The 20,458-nt window shown below is 45.4% G+C and overlaps 1 protein-coding gene across 1 annotated transcript; it reads left to right on the top strand.

Moving 5' to 3' along the window:
* Nucleotides 1–2,796: 2,796 nt before the first annotated feature.
* On the top strand, nucleotides 2,797–20,234 carry CHCHD10 (coiled-coil-helix-coiled-coil-helix domain containing 10). The gene is made up of 4 exons (XM_069757015.1): nucleotides 2,797–2,951; nucleotides 6,218–6,431; nucleotides 12,731–12,890; nucleotides 20,088–20,234. Exons 1-4 carry the CDS (start codon nucleotides 2,908–2,910, stop codon nucleotides 20,105–20,107), a joined length of 438 nt encoding a protein of 145 aa, XP_069613116.1. The 5' UTR covers nucleotides 2,797–2,907; the 3' UTR covers nucleotides 20,108–20,234.
* Nucleotides 20,235–20,458: the final 224 nt, after the last annotated feature.

Below are 20,458 nucleotides of genomic sequence, written 5' to 3'. Positions count from 1 at the left end.
AGTAATAAAAACATAATTAAAAACAAATAAGAAACAAAAAAACACCGGAGGGACTAAAAAACCTTAATGATGGAATGAACCACACCAAGAGAAAATCATGACGACTAGAGATATGAAGCAAAACTAAGGGATTCATTAAGACCCCTAGGGGTTACCGTATCAAGAATGACAATCCACTTAGTTTCCATTTGTGCCAGTCTTTTCTTGTTATCCCCACCTCTAATCCCCAAATGAAGTGCATCAATTCCCCGCACCCCAAGTAATTTCTCATTACAATTGTGGTGCGACTTGAAGTGGCGGGGAATAGTTTTAAGGTCCACCACGGCGGACACCGTCCTGGCCGCGCCAATGTCCCGCACATGCTCGCGTACGCGAACTCTAAGTTCGCATGTAGTAAGGCCAACGTATATCCTGGGGCACGGACACGTCGCATAATATATGACATTAGTAGAGCCGCGGGATATACGCTGTCTAATCTGGAATGTTCTAGACCCATCGCTGGAAATAAAATCAGAGCAGCGCAGGACATTGGCGCAGGCAAGACAGTGTCCGCACGGAACACATCCCGGACGGGGGCCACTGGAACCAAAGAAATTCCTATCCGGGGTTGGGACATAATGGCTCCTCACCAACAGATTACTAAGGTTGGTGCCTCTCCTCGGGGTCATGAGGGGAAAGGAGCCCAGGGCAGCACGCAAGGAAGGTTCAACCTGGAGATCAGGCCAATGCTTTTTCAAAATAGACCTCATGTTATCCCATTCATGATTGTAGGTGGAGATGAACCTGATACGTTCATCACCACCCACCGACCGACGCCGAGAGTGCAAAAGATCACTCCGTGGTGTATTGCGAGCCCGATCGTACGCAGCTTTAATAGATCTGCGACTGTACCCACGAGCCGCAAATCTCTCCTTTAAATCCAGGGCTCGTGACTCAAAAAGGGCCTCAGTGGAGCAAATCCGCCGCACCCTGAGGAACTGTCCGACCGGGACGGCCCTAATGGTGGCAGAATGGTGAGCGGAAGAGGCATGTAATAGAGAATTGACAGCGGTCGGCTTCCTGTACACATCCGTCCGGATGCGCCGGTCACAATCGACCTCCAGACGGACATCCAGGAAGTCGACCGCAGCCTCACTAGAATTGTAAGTGAGCCGTATATTGAATGGGTTCTTATCAAGGCTAATCATGAATTCCTCGAGCTGGCGGGCAGACCCCCCCCCACAAAAACAAAATGTCGTCAATATAACGAAGCCAGCACAGCACATGGGCAGCAAGCGGTGAGCCCCCGTCGCCAAAAACCTCCCTCTCCCAGGCGCCAAGGAAGAGGTTGGCGTACGAGGGCGCACACGCCGCGCCTATGGCCGTGCCACGCTTCTGAAGGTAAAAAATATCTTTAAAGACAAAAAAGTTGTGGGTGAGGATGTACCCCACCAGCTCGAGGATCAGCTCACACAAAGGGCCGCCCAGGTTGGAGGCCCCCAGGAAGCGGCGGACGGCTGCCAGACCATCGGAGTGATCTATGCAAGTGTACAAACTCTCGACGTCGGCTGTCACAAATATCGTGCCCTCGTCCACAAGGATGCCATCGTCTTTAATAAAAGATGGTAATGTTTCCACTAATGGTTTAAGGTAATAGTCGATGAAACGACAAACAGGATCGCAAATACTGTCGATCCCAGACACGAAAATTTTGTGGCTGTAGCTTCGACGCCTCCAACACTTTTCCTTTCACTTTTTTCCCCATTATGTAGATAGGGGCAAAATTGTTTGGTGAATTGGAACGCGCGGGGTTAAAATTTCGCCTCACAACATAGCCTATGACGCTCTCGGGGTCCAGACGTGTGACTGTGCAAAATTTTGTGGCTGTAGCTGCGACGGTGCAGATGCCAATCCCGGACATACATACACACATTCAGCTTTATATATTAGATATATATATATATATATATATATATATATATATATACATATATATATATATTTGCCTGATGATCTGTTTTTAACATTACCTGATTCGCTCATAGCCTGTATTTTTCATTGTATATTTTTCCATGTATGTTTATGCATTATCTGTACAATTGTACGTTTATTTTGACTGTATGCAAATTTTTTGTTATTTTTATAGGGCCTTTGAGAAAGGTCTTACCGGCTGAAATATCCTATTTTTGGATTGCACACAATAAAACATGATATCGTTAGAATTAGTGGTGGATTCTTACGGGGTGGACCCTATCCGAGCCCCCTACACGCCTTGGCGTGCCGTACTGACCTATAGTACACATCTATAAATGGCTAGCCATGGCTTTCTTCGGGGACTGCATGACCATTATAGCTGATGACTGAAGATACATGTGCGTCTCACAAAATTAGAATATCATCAAAAAGTTCATTTCGTTCAGTTCTCCAATACAAAAAGTGAAGTGAATCTCATATATAGAGTCATTACAAACAGAGTGATCTAGATCAAGTGTTTATTTCTGTGAGCTGCACCTGTATAATAGACATTTGTAGTATATCCATTCCTAGCACTGTCTCACCAGTGTGTATCTGGCTACAGCCCTTTATACAATGGTCCATAGTGTACGTCTACATGGGGGCTCATAGACTCACACATGTCCCACACAGGCTAGTTACTTAGGAGCCCCCTATATGCTCTCAGCAGGACCATGGTGTGGGTGGTCTGCGGAAGTGACCATGCCCAGCAGTGGTGGGATGGAGCTGTGTGGGAACACCTGGCACACTCAGGCGGCTGCACGTTACATAACAAGTCATGCAGGAGATAGAGCGGTTTCACATCGTGACGTCATTGGGAGGCGCCGCTTGGAGGATTCTGGGACTGACAAGTGCGAAGTTTCCAGACATCAGGACGAGCGCTGTCATTGTGTGTGACTCCTGGAGGTCGTCGCCATGCCCCGAGGCAGCCGCAGCGTCCCTTCCCGCACGGCACCCAGGTGAGGAGGCCTGCAGACACTGGGCTACAGGACAGGGTGCCCTTGGGCTAATGTCCTCACTGTAGACCCGTGTGACCGCAGAGCTTGGCGGAGGTGGAATGTGCCATAATCGGTGTATCCTAATACACGGGGCCTGGACATCCCTGAATTATTAGAGATCATGCTTTGTATTTTGCACCTTCTGGGGAATTCTTGGCACAATTGCTCATCATTTTCTGCAACTCCCAGAGATCAATCTGTTACCTGAGCCCCCAAACTTTTTTTTTTTCCATATTGATAGAAATTCCACATTATTTGGTGGGTAGAGGAATTATGAGACCCCCACTGATGCCAAGTATAGGGGAGCCAGTTTCCGTATTACCAATACAAATCCTACTAATGTTCGTTATCTGTGGCCTCTGCTCACTGCCACATTCTGGATTCGCTGTTCTGCTTTAGGATCAGAGAATCAAAATTCATGTGTAGAATAGATCCATTCCATCCGTGGTCCCCAGCCATCCTCACCATGAGAGCCACATTCAGTTCCACCTCCCCTCATAGTAGTGACACCCAGACCCTAGTATAAAGACCGCCTAATCTCCCCCACAGAAAGCCCCCTGCTTTATAGGCAGTGTATTTCCAGTAGTGTCCTCGTTACCTGCACTCCGTATTTTTACATCACTCACCGTACTATTGCATCCACGCAGCCCCCTCACTGGCAGTATCATCCTATTGGCATATGTACCATAGTCACCATCCAGTATACCAGCCTCCGGATCTGCTCTCTGGAGACCTGTTTGCTACACTTGGTCCTAATCCACCAACCTTGCAGACAGCCACAAGCCACACATCATGGGCGCACGAGCCACATGTTGGGGACACCTGCATTACAGAATGGATGCCACCTGAAGCAGAAGGGTCTCATTGACTATGATGAGGTTCATCTATTCCATTTTTTTGTGTTTATTACAGTCAGTGGACCCTTCTTCAGTTTAATTCTGTTCTCCATTCTTTCTTTTTTTACGATTTGTTTTTCTTGTATGTAATAACAAAAAAATCATCCAAGTTTCTTCTCATAAAATAGTAAAACCAATATACTCAGATGACACGTGGATGGCATTCGTGTGCTGTCCGTTTTTTTTTTTTTGTATAAATCAGGTTTATTGAAGCAAATAAACAGTACAAACAATGGTACAGTGCTGAGACAATTGTTAAACTCAACGGGGTACAACCCGTAAATCGTACAAAAAGATAAAGTCTCAGCAAGTATTAAATGTAGTTGGCCACTGCCAACGATCACACTTTCAAGTTAGCAATGATACTTTTCATAGTTGAAACATATAAACAGCATCAAAGGCGATCAAGCATTACTAGCTATATTTAATCGTTTATATTAGTATAGAATGTCGCTAGATATAAGAAGTAAGCAGAAGTCGAAAGAATTAAAGAAACGGAAAGAGGAGGAGAGAAAGAAGAGAAAAAGAAAGAAAGAAAGAAAAAAAAAAAGGAAAGGAGGGGGGGAAAGGAAAGCGGGTGAAGGTCAGAGGGTACGCTAGGTATGAGGAATGCGGCACCCCTCCCGGGCCGACCCCAGGCCCCATGTAGTGGAGAGAAGAACATTGAGTCACCAACATTGGCTTTAGGTCACGACAGCAGGCCAGAGGATAGGGGCAACAACATTACGCGAACGCTCCCATATCGGCTCCAGATATGAATTAGGACCTGGACAACCATACGTCCAACTCTGGGGTCTCCCTGAATACAATCCATGAAGCCCAAGTGTTAAAAAATTTTGCCGAATCCCCCATGGATTCACTTATCAATTGTTCCATTCTGTAAATGTTGTTAGCTCCGCAACAAAATCGGAGCATGAGGGGTAACGATCCTGCTTCCAGTATCTAGGAAGTGCTGTCCATTTTTTTATGGACCCATTAACTTGACTGGGACATTTGATTTGCAAATTGGATCAAAATTGGACTTGTCTCCTGTCCATAAAAACCCAAACATGAGTAGCTGGTGGCCATAGAGATAGCTGGTAACTGGTGTACTTCACCAATGCCCACATTTCCTATTGTGCAGCCATATTTTTGTTACGTAATGGACGGTGATGGATGAAATGTAGTAATACAGATATTTATTTCAGTTACTTTTGTTTTATATCTGCTATATGGAGATACGGCTCCGTATTTAAAAATTTGCTCTTCCAAAAATTGATTTTTTTTTATGGATTCACTTTTATGCTAAAAGTAGTTTTGGATCCCTTCAGAGGAATTTAAAGGGGTATTCTCAAGATGTCTCTTGCGCTGCTCAGAGCTATGAGTTTCCTTACTTCCTTGTGGGACGGCCTCCTTAAGGGTCAGTTCTAGTGAATGGCAGAGATGTGGAATTAGATCATGTTCACACGATCAGTATTTGATCAGTATTTCACATCAGTATTTGTAATCCAAAACCAGGAGTGGGTGATAAATACAGAAGTGGTGCATATGTTTCTATTATACTTTTTCTCTGATTGTTCCACTCTTGGTTTTGGCTTACAAATACTGACCAAATACTGAACATGTGAATGTGGCCTATAAAGCTGAGCATAAGGTCTCCTGTAGCACATTCAGCTATTAGTAGTTAGTTCTGGAGTGTACACTGATGTCACTACAGTTACATATAGAGATATCAGGGTATTTGGGCAAGCACGCAGCTCGGGAAAGCAAGAGACCTGATTTCAGAGAAGCCAATGCTGCAGGCTGGTGAAATCACAAAATTTATGACAGAAGCTGAGGAGGAGGGAAGTGAGAAGAAATCAATGGGTTGTCGTAAGGTGCTTGGGATATTAATAGTCAACCCCGCTCCTGGAAAGTAACTACTGAATGTAACACTTTCAGCCAGGATCTGTCTGAGCAAGCAGTAGTGGCTGAGCTCCATGGCAAACAGCTGTACCCTATGTAAGATAAAAGCTCTCATTGCAGGCAAATGACATCAGATAGAAAAAGTAAGTAAATTGAAAACTTGATTATTTCCTTGCTGGCTAACAAATAAACCAATTTCATTACTTGAGAATACCCTGTTAAGGAAACCTTTTCTTTAACGCAATGAAATATATAGGGTACGTCCAGTGTTTCGGGTGCATTCAGGAACCATCAGTTGCCTCAAGTCTGAAGGCATTCTAGTATAGAAGTAATCAATTTACAGAATACTTTGTATATATTTATATAATTTGATGAAACAGTCTGCATTTTTTTGTGTTGGATTAGAAATGTTTGGTATTACTTATTTACTTTCATTTGTCGTTGTAGCCCTGCTCCCTCTCATGCCCCGGCTCCTGCACATCCAGGACCTTCTGCTGTAGCCACAGCTCCAGCCCCATCCCAGGGGCCTGGATTAATGGCTCAGATGGCTACTACAGCAGCTGGTGTGGCAGTGGGGTCAGCAGTTGGACACGTCCTTGGTGGAGCCCTCACTGGAGCTTTTAGTGGTGGCAGCTCCGAGTCTGCGAAGCCAGCTGTACAGGTGGGTTCATTCAGTTGGATATGGTCTTGTCCAAAATCTATTATTTGATGTCATATTGTAAGTTCAAGAAGATTTAAGCTATGTTTGCGACATCTACTGCATTTACTTTCCTGATCGCCCTTATAATGCCATTCACTACACATCAGTCTAATGTTGGCCACCTTCAACGATATCAACGGTTCCTCACACACTCTAATGTCTATGGTGGAGCCAGCCAACTGGTTTTCAGGGAAGATGTTGATTGGGCATGTCCGATTTCAGACTGACTTTTGCTCTATTCTTCAAGAGAAAAGCCACTGACAGAGATGTCTGTCGGCAGCTTTCTCATGGAGAACACAGAAGCGCATGGCTGAACGAGAACTCCTGTGTATGGGAGAGATAGCCAAGATCCCTGTTCGGGCCCCCAGCTATCTAATGGGTATAGGGGCCCTAAAGGTACCTTCACACTGAACCACTTAACAACGATATCGCTAGCGATCCGTGACGTTGCAGCGTCCTGGATAGCGATATCGTTGTGTTTGACACGCAGTAGCGATCTGGATCCTGCTGTGACATCGTTGGTCTGTCAGAAAGGCCAGAACTTTATTTTGTCGCTGGATCTCCCGCAGACATCGCTGAATCGGCGTGTGTGACGCCGATTCAGCGATGTCTTCACTGGTAACCAGGGTAAACATCAGGTTACTAAGTGCAGGGCCGCGCTTAGTAACCCGATGTTTACCCTGGTTACCAGTGTAAATGTAAAAAAAACAAACACTACATACTTACATTCCGGTGTCTGTCGCGTCCCCCGGCGTTCTGCTTCCCTGCACTGTGTAAGCGCCAGCAGTAAAGCAGAGCGGTGACGTCACCGCTGTGCTCTGCTTTACGGCCAGCCAGCGCAGACACAGTGCAGGGAAGCAGAACGCAGGGGAACGCGACAGACACCGGAATGTAAGTATGTAGTGTTTTTTTTTTTTTTTACATTTACACTGGTAACCAGGGTAAACATCGGGTTACTAAGCGTGGCCCTGCGCTTAGTAACCTGATGTTTACCCTGGTTACCAGTGAAGACATCGCTGAATCGGCGTCACACACGCCGATTCAGCGATGTCTGCGGGAGATCCAGCGACGAAATAAAGTTCTGGCCTTTCTGCTCCGACCAACGATGTCACAGCAGGATCCAGATCGCTACTGCGTGTCAAACACAACGATATCGCTATCCAGGACGCTGCAACGTCACGGATCGCTAGCGATATCGTTGTTAAGTGGTTCAGTGTGAAGGTACCTTTAGTTCAAATCTCTGTTTCTTATCTCTGTGGTTCTGCTTCATCAGAGGAGCACAACAAATTAACAAAAGTAAAGGTTCCCTAACATGAATGATAACAACAGTCTGATGGTCCCTTATGATAGATATTATCCAGTGATGGGGCATCAAATATTACTAGACACAATAGTACAGCATCCTCAATATCTGATGTAGTCTTCTTTAGAGGCTCCCGTCACAAATGTGGATAAAGCCTTACACAGTGATGTAGATCTTGTGCCAGAGAGAGTATTGGCCAAGCGCGCTAAACCTTATTTAGGTGTACAGCCCCAGCTTCATATCAGATGCTTGCAAGCCCCGGAGTGCAGAGTGGAGGGGACACAGTGGCTCGCATAGCATGTGCGCTCACACGTCATATAGCGACTGCCTCATAGCGGCTCCAGCGCACTCCAATCCAAATGGGCATTTCACTGCCCTGTTTTTGGGATCTTGGGCAGGTCTGGGTGGGCCAGGCACCTATCAATCAGAAAGTTGTCACAGATTTCACAGGGCTTTTTTACCTTTTAGACTAGTAGGGAAGGGAAAAAGAAAATGAGGGAGAATGTGATTAAAACTTTACTTTTATTTCGTAATCAGTAAAAAGTAATATTAAAATAGAATCCACATACATCCATGCCAACATTGAATGGTTATCAGCGTGTCAGTGCAGGTGGGCTGTGGTAGTGTCTGCAGCCATTAGCACCATTCTGTTGGAGCGCCCACTAGGACCGTGGGATACTCAGTACGACCGGGTCTGGCAGAACTTAAAGGTTGGTCACGGCAGCAGTGACACGGTCCATGGCCCTGGGTGTCCAATAATAGAGGATAAAGTGTAGTGGCAAATAAAGAGTAATGTTCGTGATGCCACCTGTGGTACTCTGCCAGGGATGGCTGACGCTGCTTAAAGGCGTCCCCTGGGGCTGATGGTATTGCACCAGAGTTGGTATAGCTCCCCACAGGTAGAGCTTGGTCCCCAGGGCTCCCGATGCAATTGGTAAGGGGTGGTAGCTGTTGATGCAGGCAAGAATTGAAGTACACAGGGTTGCAGTCTCTTTACCTTTTACTGGGGAAGTTCAGGTACACAGATTACAGGTGGTCCTTGGAATCCGGGCAGCCTGGAAGCGATTTGGAATCCACCTAGCCAGGTGGGGTGGAATCCTTCCTTTGTGAATTCTCTGTCTCTTGCTGCCTTAGGCTTCACACAGGGTCCTCTCTCAATCTGTCCTTTTAGGTGGACACTACCCGCATGGCAGGCAGCTCGAGCCTTTTTACAGGTGCCTCTTCTCTCTTGGTGACTCCAGGCTCTAATCTGCTGCTGTGCCTTCGGGTGTCAGTGGTGGCCAGGAGACCTGCAATCTCCTGCCCTCTGGCTTCTGCTGTGGGGCATACAGTTCCCACACAACCTCGGACTCCGGTGTCCAGATTCTTGCGCTCAAACCTGGAGTGAGCCCAATCTTAGCTCCACTCCAGTTTCTCTCTCCTCCTGTTCTTCCTCTCCCTTCACTGTCTCACACAGACTGACTTCTAACTCCTCCTCCAAGCCAGAACTTATAGGGAAGCTACCCTGAAACTAGGTCTAGAGCTCCCCTTCTGGCCTGGAGTCAGGAAAGTGTTGTATGCTAGTGTTACCTGCTAAGGGGATCCCTTCTTGCTTCCAGGCATGGCATCACCCTATCCTAGAGGCAGGCAATACCACTGTGGCATCCGCATTCCTGGGGTGTTACACTACTGTTGCACACGTGGATATCATGACCCCGGTATCAGTTTATATGGTGATCCAATCTAACTTCACTCCTGGAATGGGATTGGGACATGTGTCCCTGACGCGCATTTCGCCGGGATGCCGACTTTTTCCAAATCACCTTTCCCCATTTTATTGAAAGATAGAGATACAAGTGATACATCCCATAAGGTTCTTTTTATTGCTGACCCTGTAAATATGGATATTAATCTGTCTGACCAGTAATTGATTAGGAACATTGGTCAAGAATCCTATTCAAAATGCAATACTTTTTCACATCCCGGTATTTAATCTGGATTTAGTGGATCACAGCTGTAATTACGTTTGTTATAGTTGTGATCCTATGTACATCCATACACGGATTCTATTTTAATATGACTTTTTATCGATTACGAGGTAAAAGTTCATTTTTATTCTCATTCACCCTCATTTTCTTTTTCTCTTACTTACTAGTCTACAATCTTTCTGGTGGTGTAATGTCCAATGATATATAAGAGTCCCATTCTTTTTTACCTTTTAAATTGCGTGTGTGGTTTTTTTTTTTTAATTGAAAGTGGCAAACAATTTGTAAAAGTACAGACCCCCAAACTCCCCTCCCCCCCCCCCCCCCCCCAAATCTACGGTTGGAGCCATGGTCCTGCATATAGCAGAAGATAAAAAGGGTTGTATAATTCATAAAGGAGAAGGAGCAATAAGACAAATGATAAATCTGTAGTAACCCCTCATTCACCTTCCCTCTACTCCAGAATGCATAAAATATTTGGCAAAGAAGACAGTTTACTGCCTAACATCTTTCTCGCCCCAATCGGGAAGTCGACAAGTATTATTAAGATATCTCTTATCCCTTTCCATCAACTGCAGCAAACCCAGACAGAACATCCATAGGGCTTTTGGATAGTTGTTGGCCAAACGCCACTTTAATCTATTTGGTACCTTTTACATGTTGTACTCCTCCTTATGGGGTCTTTGGTTAACATACATTTTGGAGAATGAGGGTACTAAATAAGTTGAACATATACTTGGGATATGTTCTACTCGGGTGACAAATGAAAGTCGGAGATGGGGCACAGACCACTGGAATAGAGCTGGAATGGAACGTCAATATAGGGTACTTGTATTTTACAAGGGCGAAATGGGTTGTCTTGAGTAGTGGACAATCCCTTTAATACTAATTTGATATAGTCATCAGCATAACATGACAGCCCTTTTTATAGGATAGGTGTAATGGAACCTGCCAGGTGGTTGTTTGTCATTTTAAAAATATGTACCCTCTTCTATAATCTCCAATCAAGACCATTCTCTTACTAGGTTAGTGTTATTGGTATTTTCTGTGGGGGTGACGTTAGGAGGTAAGGGGATCTACTGACATTAATACACCAGTAACCAGCAGATCAGTGAGAACACAGGAAGGAACACGTTTATTTGACCCTCCCTACCTATTTATTTTTTCACGATAAGAGATCTAATGGACCATAATGTACCAAAAAAGATCAAGAAGGAGACTGATACCAATAGATTTCCTTTAAAGAAGCCCTCCTCCCATCAACATGTTTGTCCTCTTATTATATTGCAGTCATCATATTACTGTATATAGTGGGGTGTACATGCAATTGCTCATTCTGCCTTTCTACTCAGCTATTTCTTCTGTTTTCCATTAGGTCTATGATATCACATGATTAAAAACTGACTAGGTGATTACTTCTAAGCTATATGTAGAAACAGGAGGTCAGTTTTCCCTGTATGAGTCAAAAGTTCCTGGCAGACAGGAGGAGTAGGGAGCAGCTGGGTCGGTAGTTGAAGAGGGGAATAATAAATGCAGGGACAAGAGACTTCCTGTTTCTACACAGCTCATGGAAAAAAGAATAGGTAGAAAGGCAAAATGAGCAATTGTAAGTACATAGTGCAGTATAATATGATGACTGCAATATATTAAGATGATAAAATCTTTGATGGGAGGGCTTCTGTAAGGCTTTGTTCGCACGTTCAGTATTTGGTCAGTATTTTACATCAGTATTTGGAAGTTAAAACCAGGAGTGGGTGATAAATACAGAAGTGGGGACGTGTTTCTATTATACTTTTCCTCTGATTGTCCCACTCCTGGTTTTGGCTTACAAATACTGATGTAAAATACTGACCAAATACTGCTAGTGTGAATGTAGCCTAAGTGGGACTATTTTTCAAGAATTAGGGGTGAAGAGAGTTGTGAAATGACCCGTCTCTTTTAAATATCTTCGACTTATTTCATTTATATCAAATGTTACGTGGATATTAGCAATGGACAATCCATTTCAAATGGGTGTAAAAAAGCTTTTTGTAACCCCACTCAGTTGCAAAAAAATAACTATCATGCTACTGATTCCTGAGGGCGACTTTGTCAAGATCTGAGGCACTTTTCATGGCTCATCCCTGGCAGAAATCACTCGGATATCTGTTGTGGATGTAAGGTGTGAAGTACCAGGGATCAGCATGAAGAAGAACGTGTCAGAACTGCAAACCCTAAGAGGGGGAGAAGGTGCTGCTCCAGTTACCACTCAGAATAAGGGTACCGTCACACTATACGATTTGCCTACGATCACGACCAGCGATATGACCTGGCCGTGATCGTAGGTAAATCGTAGTGTGGTCGCTGGGGAGCTGTCCCACAGACAGCTCTCCAGCGACCAACGATGCCGAGGTCCCTGGGTAACCAGGGTAAACATCGGGTAACTAAGCGCAGGACCGCAGCCGCTGTGCTCTGCTTTCACTTTACGGCCGGCAGTCACAGTGCGGGAAGCAGACGGCAAGGGACCTGACGGACACCAGAATGTAAGTATGTGCTGTTTTTTTTTTTTTTTAGTTTTACGCTTGTAACCAGGGTAAACATCGGGTTACTAAGCGCGGTCCTGCGCTTAGTTACCCGATGTTTACCCTGGTTACAAGCGAACGCATCGCTGGATCGCATCGCTAGATCGCTAGATCGGTGTCACACACACCGATCTAGCGATGACAGCGGGAGATCCAGCGATGAAAGAAAGTTCTAAACGATCTGCTACGACGTACGATTCTCAGCAGGATCCCTGATCGCTGCTGCGTGTCAGACACAGCGATATCGTAACGATATCGCTGGAACGTCACGAATCGTACTGTCGTAGCGATCGAAGTGGTATAGTGTTACGGTACCCTAACTGTTTATAGGGTGTTTTTGGCTGTAATTGATGTAAACGATATGTACAGTATGTGTTATTTTCACTTTTTTCCTCTATTTCTGATAATACCCTCCCTTTTTTTTTCCTATAGGAGCCCCCGAAGCCCCCTGCTTTCTCCCAGCAGCCCCAGTCACAATATGGCCCCTGTCACTATGAGATGAAGCAGTTTCTGGACTGTGCTACCACACAGAGCGACCTGACACTGTGCGAGGGGTTTAGTGAGGCTTTAAAGCAGTGCAAATACAACTATGGTGGGTATCCATGTATTGGAGGATGGATTATGGTGTAGAATCACCCACCTGAAGGAATTAAAGGAGTTTTCACATCTCCAAAGTCAAATCTCAATATGTAGTAGGTGTAATAATAATATTAGCAAATACCTCCAATCAGAAATGTAGAATAGTTATTCTGATTCGCTATGTCACTTTCCCCATGTGCAGGCATTGCAGTAGCTTAGGTATCTTAAAACAACATATACATAAAACAACATATACATAAAACAACTCGGCACAGACGGCAACAACCGTGGCACACGCTGCAAACACGTTTCCTGCAGCGGTGCTCCAGGTGCGCAGAACGTCTGTGGAGAAAATCTAATCTACCCGAAGATTTCATCCATTATAAGTTCATGCTAAAGACATACAATTCTGCCCTTCACCTCTCCAAACAAACCTACTTCAACACCCTCATCACCTCCCTGTCCAATAACCCTAAACGTCTCTTTGACACGTTCCAGTCCCTACTCAACCCAAGAGAGCAGGCCCCAACCACGGATCTCCGTGCTGACGATCTGGCCAATTACTTCAAAGAAAAAATTGACCACATTCGACAGGAAATCATCTCCCAATCTCTTCATACCATGCACTGTCCTCCCTCCCCCACTGCATCTAGTTCACTCTCTGACTTTGAAGCAGTTACAGAAGAAGAAGTAAGCAGGCTCCTTGCATCTTCTCGCCCGACCACTTGCACCAGTGACCCCATTCCGTCACATCTCCTCCAGTCCCTTTCCCCGGCTATCACCTCTCACCTAACAAAAATATTCAACCTTTCCCTCACTTCCGGTATTTTTCCCTCCTCATTTAAGCATGCCATCATACATCCATTACTTAAAAAACCATCCCTCGATCAAAACTGTGCCGCTAATTATAGACCTGTCTCTAATCTTCCCTTCATCTCTAAACTCCTCGAACGCCTGGTCCACTCCCGTCTTACCCGCTATCTCTCAGATAACTCTCTTCTCGACCCTCTTCAATCTGGCTTCCGCTCTTTACACTCTACTGAAACTGCCCTCATTAAAGTCTCTAATGACCTACTAACAGCTAAATCTAATGGTCACTACTCCATGCTAATTCTCTTGGATCTCTCTGCAGCATTCGACACTGTGGATCATCAGCTCCTCCTCACTATGCTCCGCTCCATCGGCCTCAAGGACACCGTTCTCTCCTGGTTCTCCTCCTATCTCTCTGACCGATCCTTCACTGTATGTTTTGCTGGTTCCTCCTCCTCTCACCTTCCCCTTACTGTTGGGGTTCCTCAAGGATCAGTCCTAGGCCCCCTACTCTTCTCGTTGTATACTGCCCCTATTGGACAAACAATCAGTAGATTTGGTTTCCAGTACCATCTCTATGCTGACGACACCCAATTATACACTTCTGCTCCCGATATCACACCGACCTTTTTAGAAAACACCAGTGATTGTCTTACCGCTGTCTCTAACATCATGTCCTCCCTCTATCTGAAACTAAACCTGTCAAAAACTGAACTCCTCGTGTTCTCTCCCTCTACTAACCTACCTTTGCCTGACATTGCCATCTCCGTGTGCGGTTCCACCATTACTCCAAAGCAACATGCCCGCTGCCTTGGGGTCATCCTTGATTCTGACCTTTCATTCACCCCCTACATCCGATCACTGGCTCGCTCTTCTTACCTGCATCTCAAAAACATTTCTAGAATTCGCCCTTTTCTTAATTTCGACTCTGCAAAAACTCTGACTGTTTCACTTATTGATTCTCGTCTGGACTATTGTAACTCTCTACTAATCGGTCTCCCTCTTGCAAAACTCTCCCCGCTCCAATCTGTCCTGAATGCTGCAGCCAGGATCATATTCCTCACCAACCGTTACACCGATGCCTCTACCCTGTGCCAGTCATTACACTGGCTACCCATCCACTCCAGAATCCAGTACAAAACTACTACCCTCATCCACAAAGCACTCCATGGCTCAGCACCACCCTACATCTCCTCCCTGGTATCAGTCTACCACCCTACCCGTGCCCTCCGCTCCGCTAATGACCTCAGGTTAGCATCCTCAATAATCAGAACCTCCCACTCCCGTCTCCAAGACTTTACACGTGCTGCGCCGATTCTTTGGAATGCACTACCTAGGTTAATACGATTAATCCCCAATCCCCACAGTTTTAAGCGTGCCCTAAAAACTCATTTGTTCAGACTGGCCTACCGCCTCAATGCATTAACCTAACGATCCCTGTGTGGCCTATTTATAATAAAAAAAAAAAAAAAAAAAAAAAAAGGTTCCTCGCATCATGTTCTCATACACTTTATCAGTATTAGCCCTCTGTGTCTGTACTGCTACATACTTAGGCAGGTAACTGGTTCATGCAGCTTTACATGAACACCTGAGCCTTACACTATAGCTGGTCCGAATAACTAAAGCAATTGTTACCATCCACCTCTCGTGTCTCCCCTTTTCCCCATAGTTTGTAAGCTTGCGAGCAGGGCCCTCACTCCTCCTGGTATCTGTTTTGAACTGTATTTCTGTTATGCTGTAATGTCTATTGTCTGTACAAGTCCCCTCTATAATTTGTAAAGCGCTGCGGAATATGTTGGCGCTATATAAATAAAATTATTATTATTATTATTATTATTTATCTTTGGTTACGAGAACTAACTAACTGTCACTATATGAGTGGTCATAACCATGATACCTAAGCTACTGCAATGCCCTGCACATGGTTGTAAGTGACGTAGCTAATCAGAATAACTATACTACATTTCTGATTGGAGGTATTTGCTAATTTTATTATTACACCTACTACAATTTGGGATAGGACGTTGGAGATGGGAATACCCCTTTAACTATTTGTCAGACTGCAAGACACCTCTGTTATAAAGGTAATTACTTCATGTGAGATCATGGGTGAGTTATCAGACACTCTCATGGGCATGACCGACCTCATTAGTGAATACTGTATCTTGTCGCCTGGAATATGGTGAACTAGGAAAGAGGGAAGACATAAGAGGAATCAGTTATTTTTATAGCGCCATTTATTCCATGGCGCTTTACATGTGAGGAGGGGTATACTGTTGTGAATTCCGTTCTTGGGCTCCCTCCGGTGGTTGTAAATGGCACTTTTGTGAATTCTGCCCTTGGGCTCCCTCTGGTGGTTTTGAGTGGAACTGCTGCTCCTTGGGTTTAGCTTTAGCAGCTGCTTTCACTAATCGTCTCTCCTGGCTCTGCTATTTAACCTGGCTCTAGTCTTCAGCCTATGCCACTTGTCAATGTTCTCTGGCTGGATTCACATCTCTGCTTTGATTCTCCTGCTTTCCTGACCAGTTCTGCAAAGATAAGTTCTGGCTTTGCTCATTTCAGTCCACATGTTGTGGACTTATTTTTCTGTGCATTCTATTTTTGTCCAGCTTGTCATTATGGATTTTTTCTGTTAGCTGGAAGCTCTGGGAAGCAGATTTACCCTCCACACCTTTAGTCAGGTGTGGAGATTTTGTAAACTCTGTGTGGATTGTTTTTTAGTTTTTATACTGACCGCACAGTATCCTTTCCTGTCCTATCTATCAAGCTAGACTGGCCTCCTATGCTAAAATCTGATTTCATCTCTCCGTATGTTATTTTCCCCTCCTCTCACCGTCAATATTTGTGGGGGGCTATCTTTCCTTTGGGGATTTTCTCTGAGGCAAGATAGGTTTCCTGTTTCCATCTTTAGGGGTAGTTAGATCTTGGGCTGTGCCGAGGGGTCTAGGGAGCGTTAGGTGCCCCCCACGGCTATTTCTGGTTGCGCTGCTAGGTTCAGGGTCTGCGGTCAGTACAGATACCACCTCCTTCAGACCTTGTCTAATGTTGTTCCTAAACCACCAGATCATAAAAGTATACATAATAAAAACAAGTACAATAATCTTGAACAATACAAGTCATAACTGGTACAGGAGGAGAGGACCCTGCCCGCGAGGGCTCACAATCTACAAGGGATGGGTGAGGATACAGTAGGTGAGGGTAGAGTTGGTCGTGCAGTGGTTTGGTCGATCGGTGATTACTGCAGGCTGTAGGCTTGTCGGAAGAGGTAGGTCTTCAGGCTCTTTTTGAAGGTTTCGATGGTAGGTGAGAGTCTGATGTGTTGTGATAGAGGGTTCCAGAGTAGGGGTGATGCGCGAGAGAAATCTTGTATGCGATTGTGGGAAGAGGAGATAAGAGGGGAGTAGAAAAGGAGATCTTGTGAGGATCGGAGGTTGCAGGAAAGTACCGGGAGACGAGGTCACAGATGTATGGAGGAGACAGGTTGTGGATGGCTTTGTACGTCATGGTTAGGGTTTTGTAGTGGAGTCTCTGGGTGATGGGGAGCCAGTGAAGGGATTGACAGAGGGGAGAGGCTGGGGAATAGCGGGGGGACAGGTGGATTAGTTGGGCAGCTGAGTTTAGAATAGATTGGAGGGGTGCGAGAGTGTTAGAGGGGAGGCCACAGAGCAGGAGGTTGCAGTAGTCAAGGCGAGAGATGATGAGGGCATGGACTAGGGTTTTTGCAGATTCTTGGTTTAGGAATGTACGGATCTGTGAAATATTTTTGAGTTGAAGGCGGTAGGAAGTGGCGAGGGCTTGGATATGTGGTTTGAAGGAGAGATCAGTGTCAAGGATTACCCCGAGGCAGCGAGCTTGTGGGACTGGGGAGATTGGGCAGCTGTTTACTTAATAGGTAGGTCCGTTGAGGGGGTCACCTGAGATGGGGGAAAGATGAGGAATTCTATTGTGTCCATATTAAGTTTTAGAAATCTAGTAGAGAAGAAGGATGAAATAGCAGACAGACATTGAGGGATTCTGGATAGTAGGGTGGTAATTAGTGATGAGCAAGTATACTCGTTACTCGAGATTTCTCGAACATGCTCGGGGGTCCTCCGAGTATTTTTTAGTGCTCGCAGATTTAGTTTTTCTTGCCGCAGCTGAATGATTTACATCTGTTAGGCAGCTTAAGTACATGTGGGGATTCCCTAGCAACCATGCAACCCCCCACATGTACTTATGCTGGCTAACAGATGTAAATAATTCAGCTGCGACAAGAAAAACTAAAACTCCGAGCACTAAAAAATACTCGGAGGACCCCCGAGCATGCTCGAGAAATTTCTAACGAGTATATCCGCTCATCACTAGTGGTGATATGTGGTCCAGAGATGTAGATCTGTGTGTCGTCAGCATAGAGATGATACTGAAAGCCGTGAGATTCTATGAGCTGTCCCAGGCCAAAGGTGTAAATGGAGAAGATCAGCGGCCCTAGGACTGAACCTTGTGGGACTCCGACAGATAGGGGGCGAGGTGAGGAGGTGGTGTGTGAGTGGGAGACGCTGAATGTCTGGTCTGTTAGGTATGATGAGATCCAGGATAGGGCCAAGTCTGTGATGCCAAGGGATGAGAGGGTCTGCAGCAGCAGGGAATGGTCCACTGTCAAAGGCAGAGGAGAGGTCCAGGAGGAGGAGGACAGAGTAGTGTCGCTTGCTCTTGGCGGTTAAGAGGTCATAGGTGGCCTTAGTTAGGGCAGTTTCAGTGGAATGGTGTGATCAGAAGGCAGATTGTAAGCGGTCAAAGAGGGAGCAAGAAGAGAGATGGGAGGACAGTTCAAGATAGACGTGTTGTTCCAGTAGTTTTGAGGCATAGGGAAGAAGTTCACTCACGTTTAGGTTAAGGCTGTTACTGGTATACTTCTTCTTAGAAGCGGCAGCACTTTTAAGGTGGTCATGTCCATGGGGGCCTGAAGGGAAGGCTTATGATGTGTAGATTTCATCAGTTTGTTCTAATAAAACACATTTACAGCACAGAGGTAACTTGTTTGTCCCAGGCCCTAATGCAAAACTTGTAATGTAGGCCCCGCACCTATCGTGAGGCATTTATTGTATAGTGCTGGTGTCCGCTTATATTGCTATGGGGTCTTTGCACCTTCCCAGACACTAGGATTTAGCAGAGACTGGAAAATCTGTGCTCGCTATGGTTGTGCATCTGGTTGAGGCCTCATTCAGACATCTGTTTTTAACATGCATGTTGTATCAGTATTTTTCACAGGGAGAACACCTACCCATAATAAGCTTTGGAGCTATTCACATTGCTGAGGGGGTTTTGCTGAGTGCATGTCAGGAAAAAACAAAATCAGACATGTCTGTTTTTATTCTGAGACACAATTCAAAATCACCCATACAACTCTATAGGGCGATAAATCAGCACACAATGTAATCTCTCCATGTGCTGTCTCTTTTTAACATTCTAATGAATAAAGGTACCGTCACATTAAGTGACGCTGCAGCGATAAAGACAACGATGCCGATCGCTGCAGCGTCGCTGTTTAGTCGTTTTGTGGTCGCTGGAGAGCTGTCACACAAACAGCTCTCCAGCTACCAACGATGCCGAAGTCCCCTGGTAACCAGGGTAGACATCGGGTTACTAAGCGTAGGGCCGCGCTTAGTAACCCAATGTTTACCCTGGTTACCATTGTAAATGTTAAAAAAAAACAAAACACTACATACTTACATTCCGGTGTCTGTCGCGTTCCCCGCCTTCAGCTTCCCTGCACTGTGTAAGCGCCAGCCGTAAAGCAGAGCGGTGACGTCACCGCTGTGCTCTGCTTTACGGCCGGCCGGCGCTGACACAGGATGCAGGAGGAGTGCAGGGAAGCGGACGCCGGGGGACGCGACAGACACCGGAATGTAAGTATGTAGTGGTTTTGTTTTTTTTTTACATTTACACTGGTAACCAGGGTAAATATTGGGTTACTAAGCGCGGCCCTTCGCTTAGTAACCCGATGTTTACCCTGGTTACAAGTGAAGACATCGCTGAATCGGCGTCACACACGCCGATTCAACGATGTCAGCGGGTGATCCAGCGACGAAATAAAGTTCTGGCCTTCTAGCTCCGACCAGCGATCTCACAGCAGGATCCTGATCGCTGCTGCGTGTCAAACACAACGATATCGCTATCCAGGACGCTGCAACGTCACGGATCGCTATCGTTATCGTTCTAAAGTCGCTCAGTGTGAAGGTACCTTAAGAGAAGTGTTGCAATTTTTTTTTTGCATACAAGAAAATCAGTGGTAAAACACTGATGGTACAAACTGACTGACCAAATACTGATGCAAATCAAATGAAAACCACTATCTGAATGAGGCCTTAGACTATTAAGTGATAATTGATACGCTGTAACTATGGTTTTCTGACTTTTGCAGGTGTCACCTCCCTTATGTGACATTTCTTGCTAGCCCTGTTGGACAGAAGACCTACGAGAAGCCACTGTTACACATTTCGGTTATCTGCTTTTAATATTAGATCTATCAAATAGAATAATGAATAAATCTAGATATATTTATATGTAATCCTGCAATTTTGTGTTTTCTTCTGAGCATGCCTACTACTGCTCCAACAGGGATAAAAGTGCTCCATTCTGCCAATTGTAGGGGCTTCCACCTATCGGACCTCCACCAATCAATAAGTAATCGCCTATAACCTGACAGCTGATGCATGGATAGCACATATATGTCATTGGTTGTGAAGTGGTTAAATGTGGCTCAGGAGACTAGTCAGACCGGCCGGTCCCGCG

Source organism: Ranitomeya imitator, chromosome 1 (genome assembly GCF_032444005.1).
Source record: "Ranitomeya imitator isolate aRanImi1 chromosome 1, aRanImi1.pri, whole genome shotgun sequence".
Lineage (NCBI taxonomy): Eukaryota > Metazoa > Chordata > Amphibia > Anura > Dendrobatidae > Ranitomeya > Ranitomeya imitator.
Note: the sequence above shows the minus strand (reverse complement) of the source record. Positions and strands in the feature narration are given on the sequence as shown.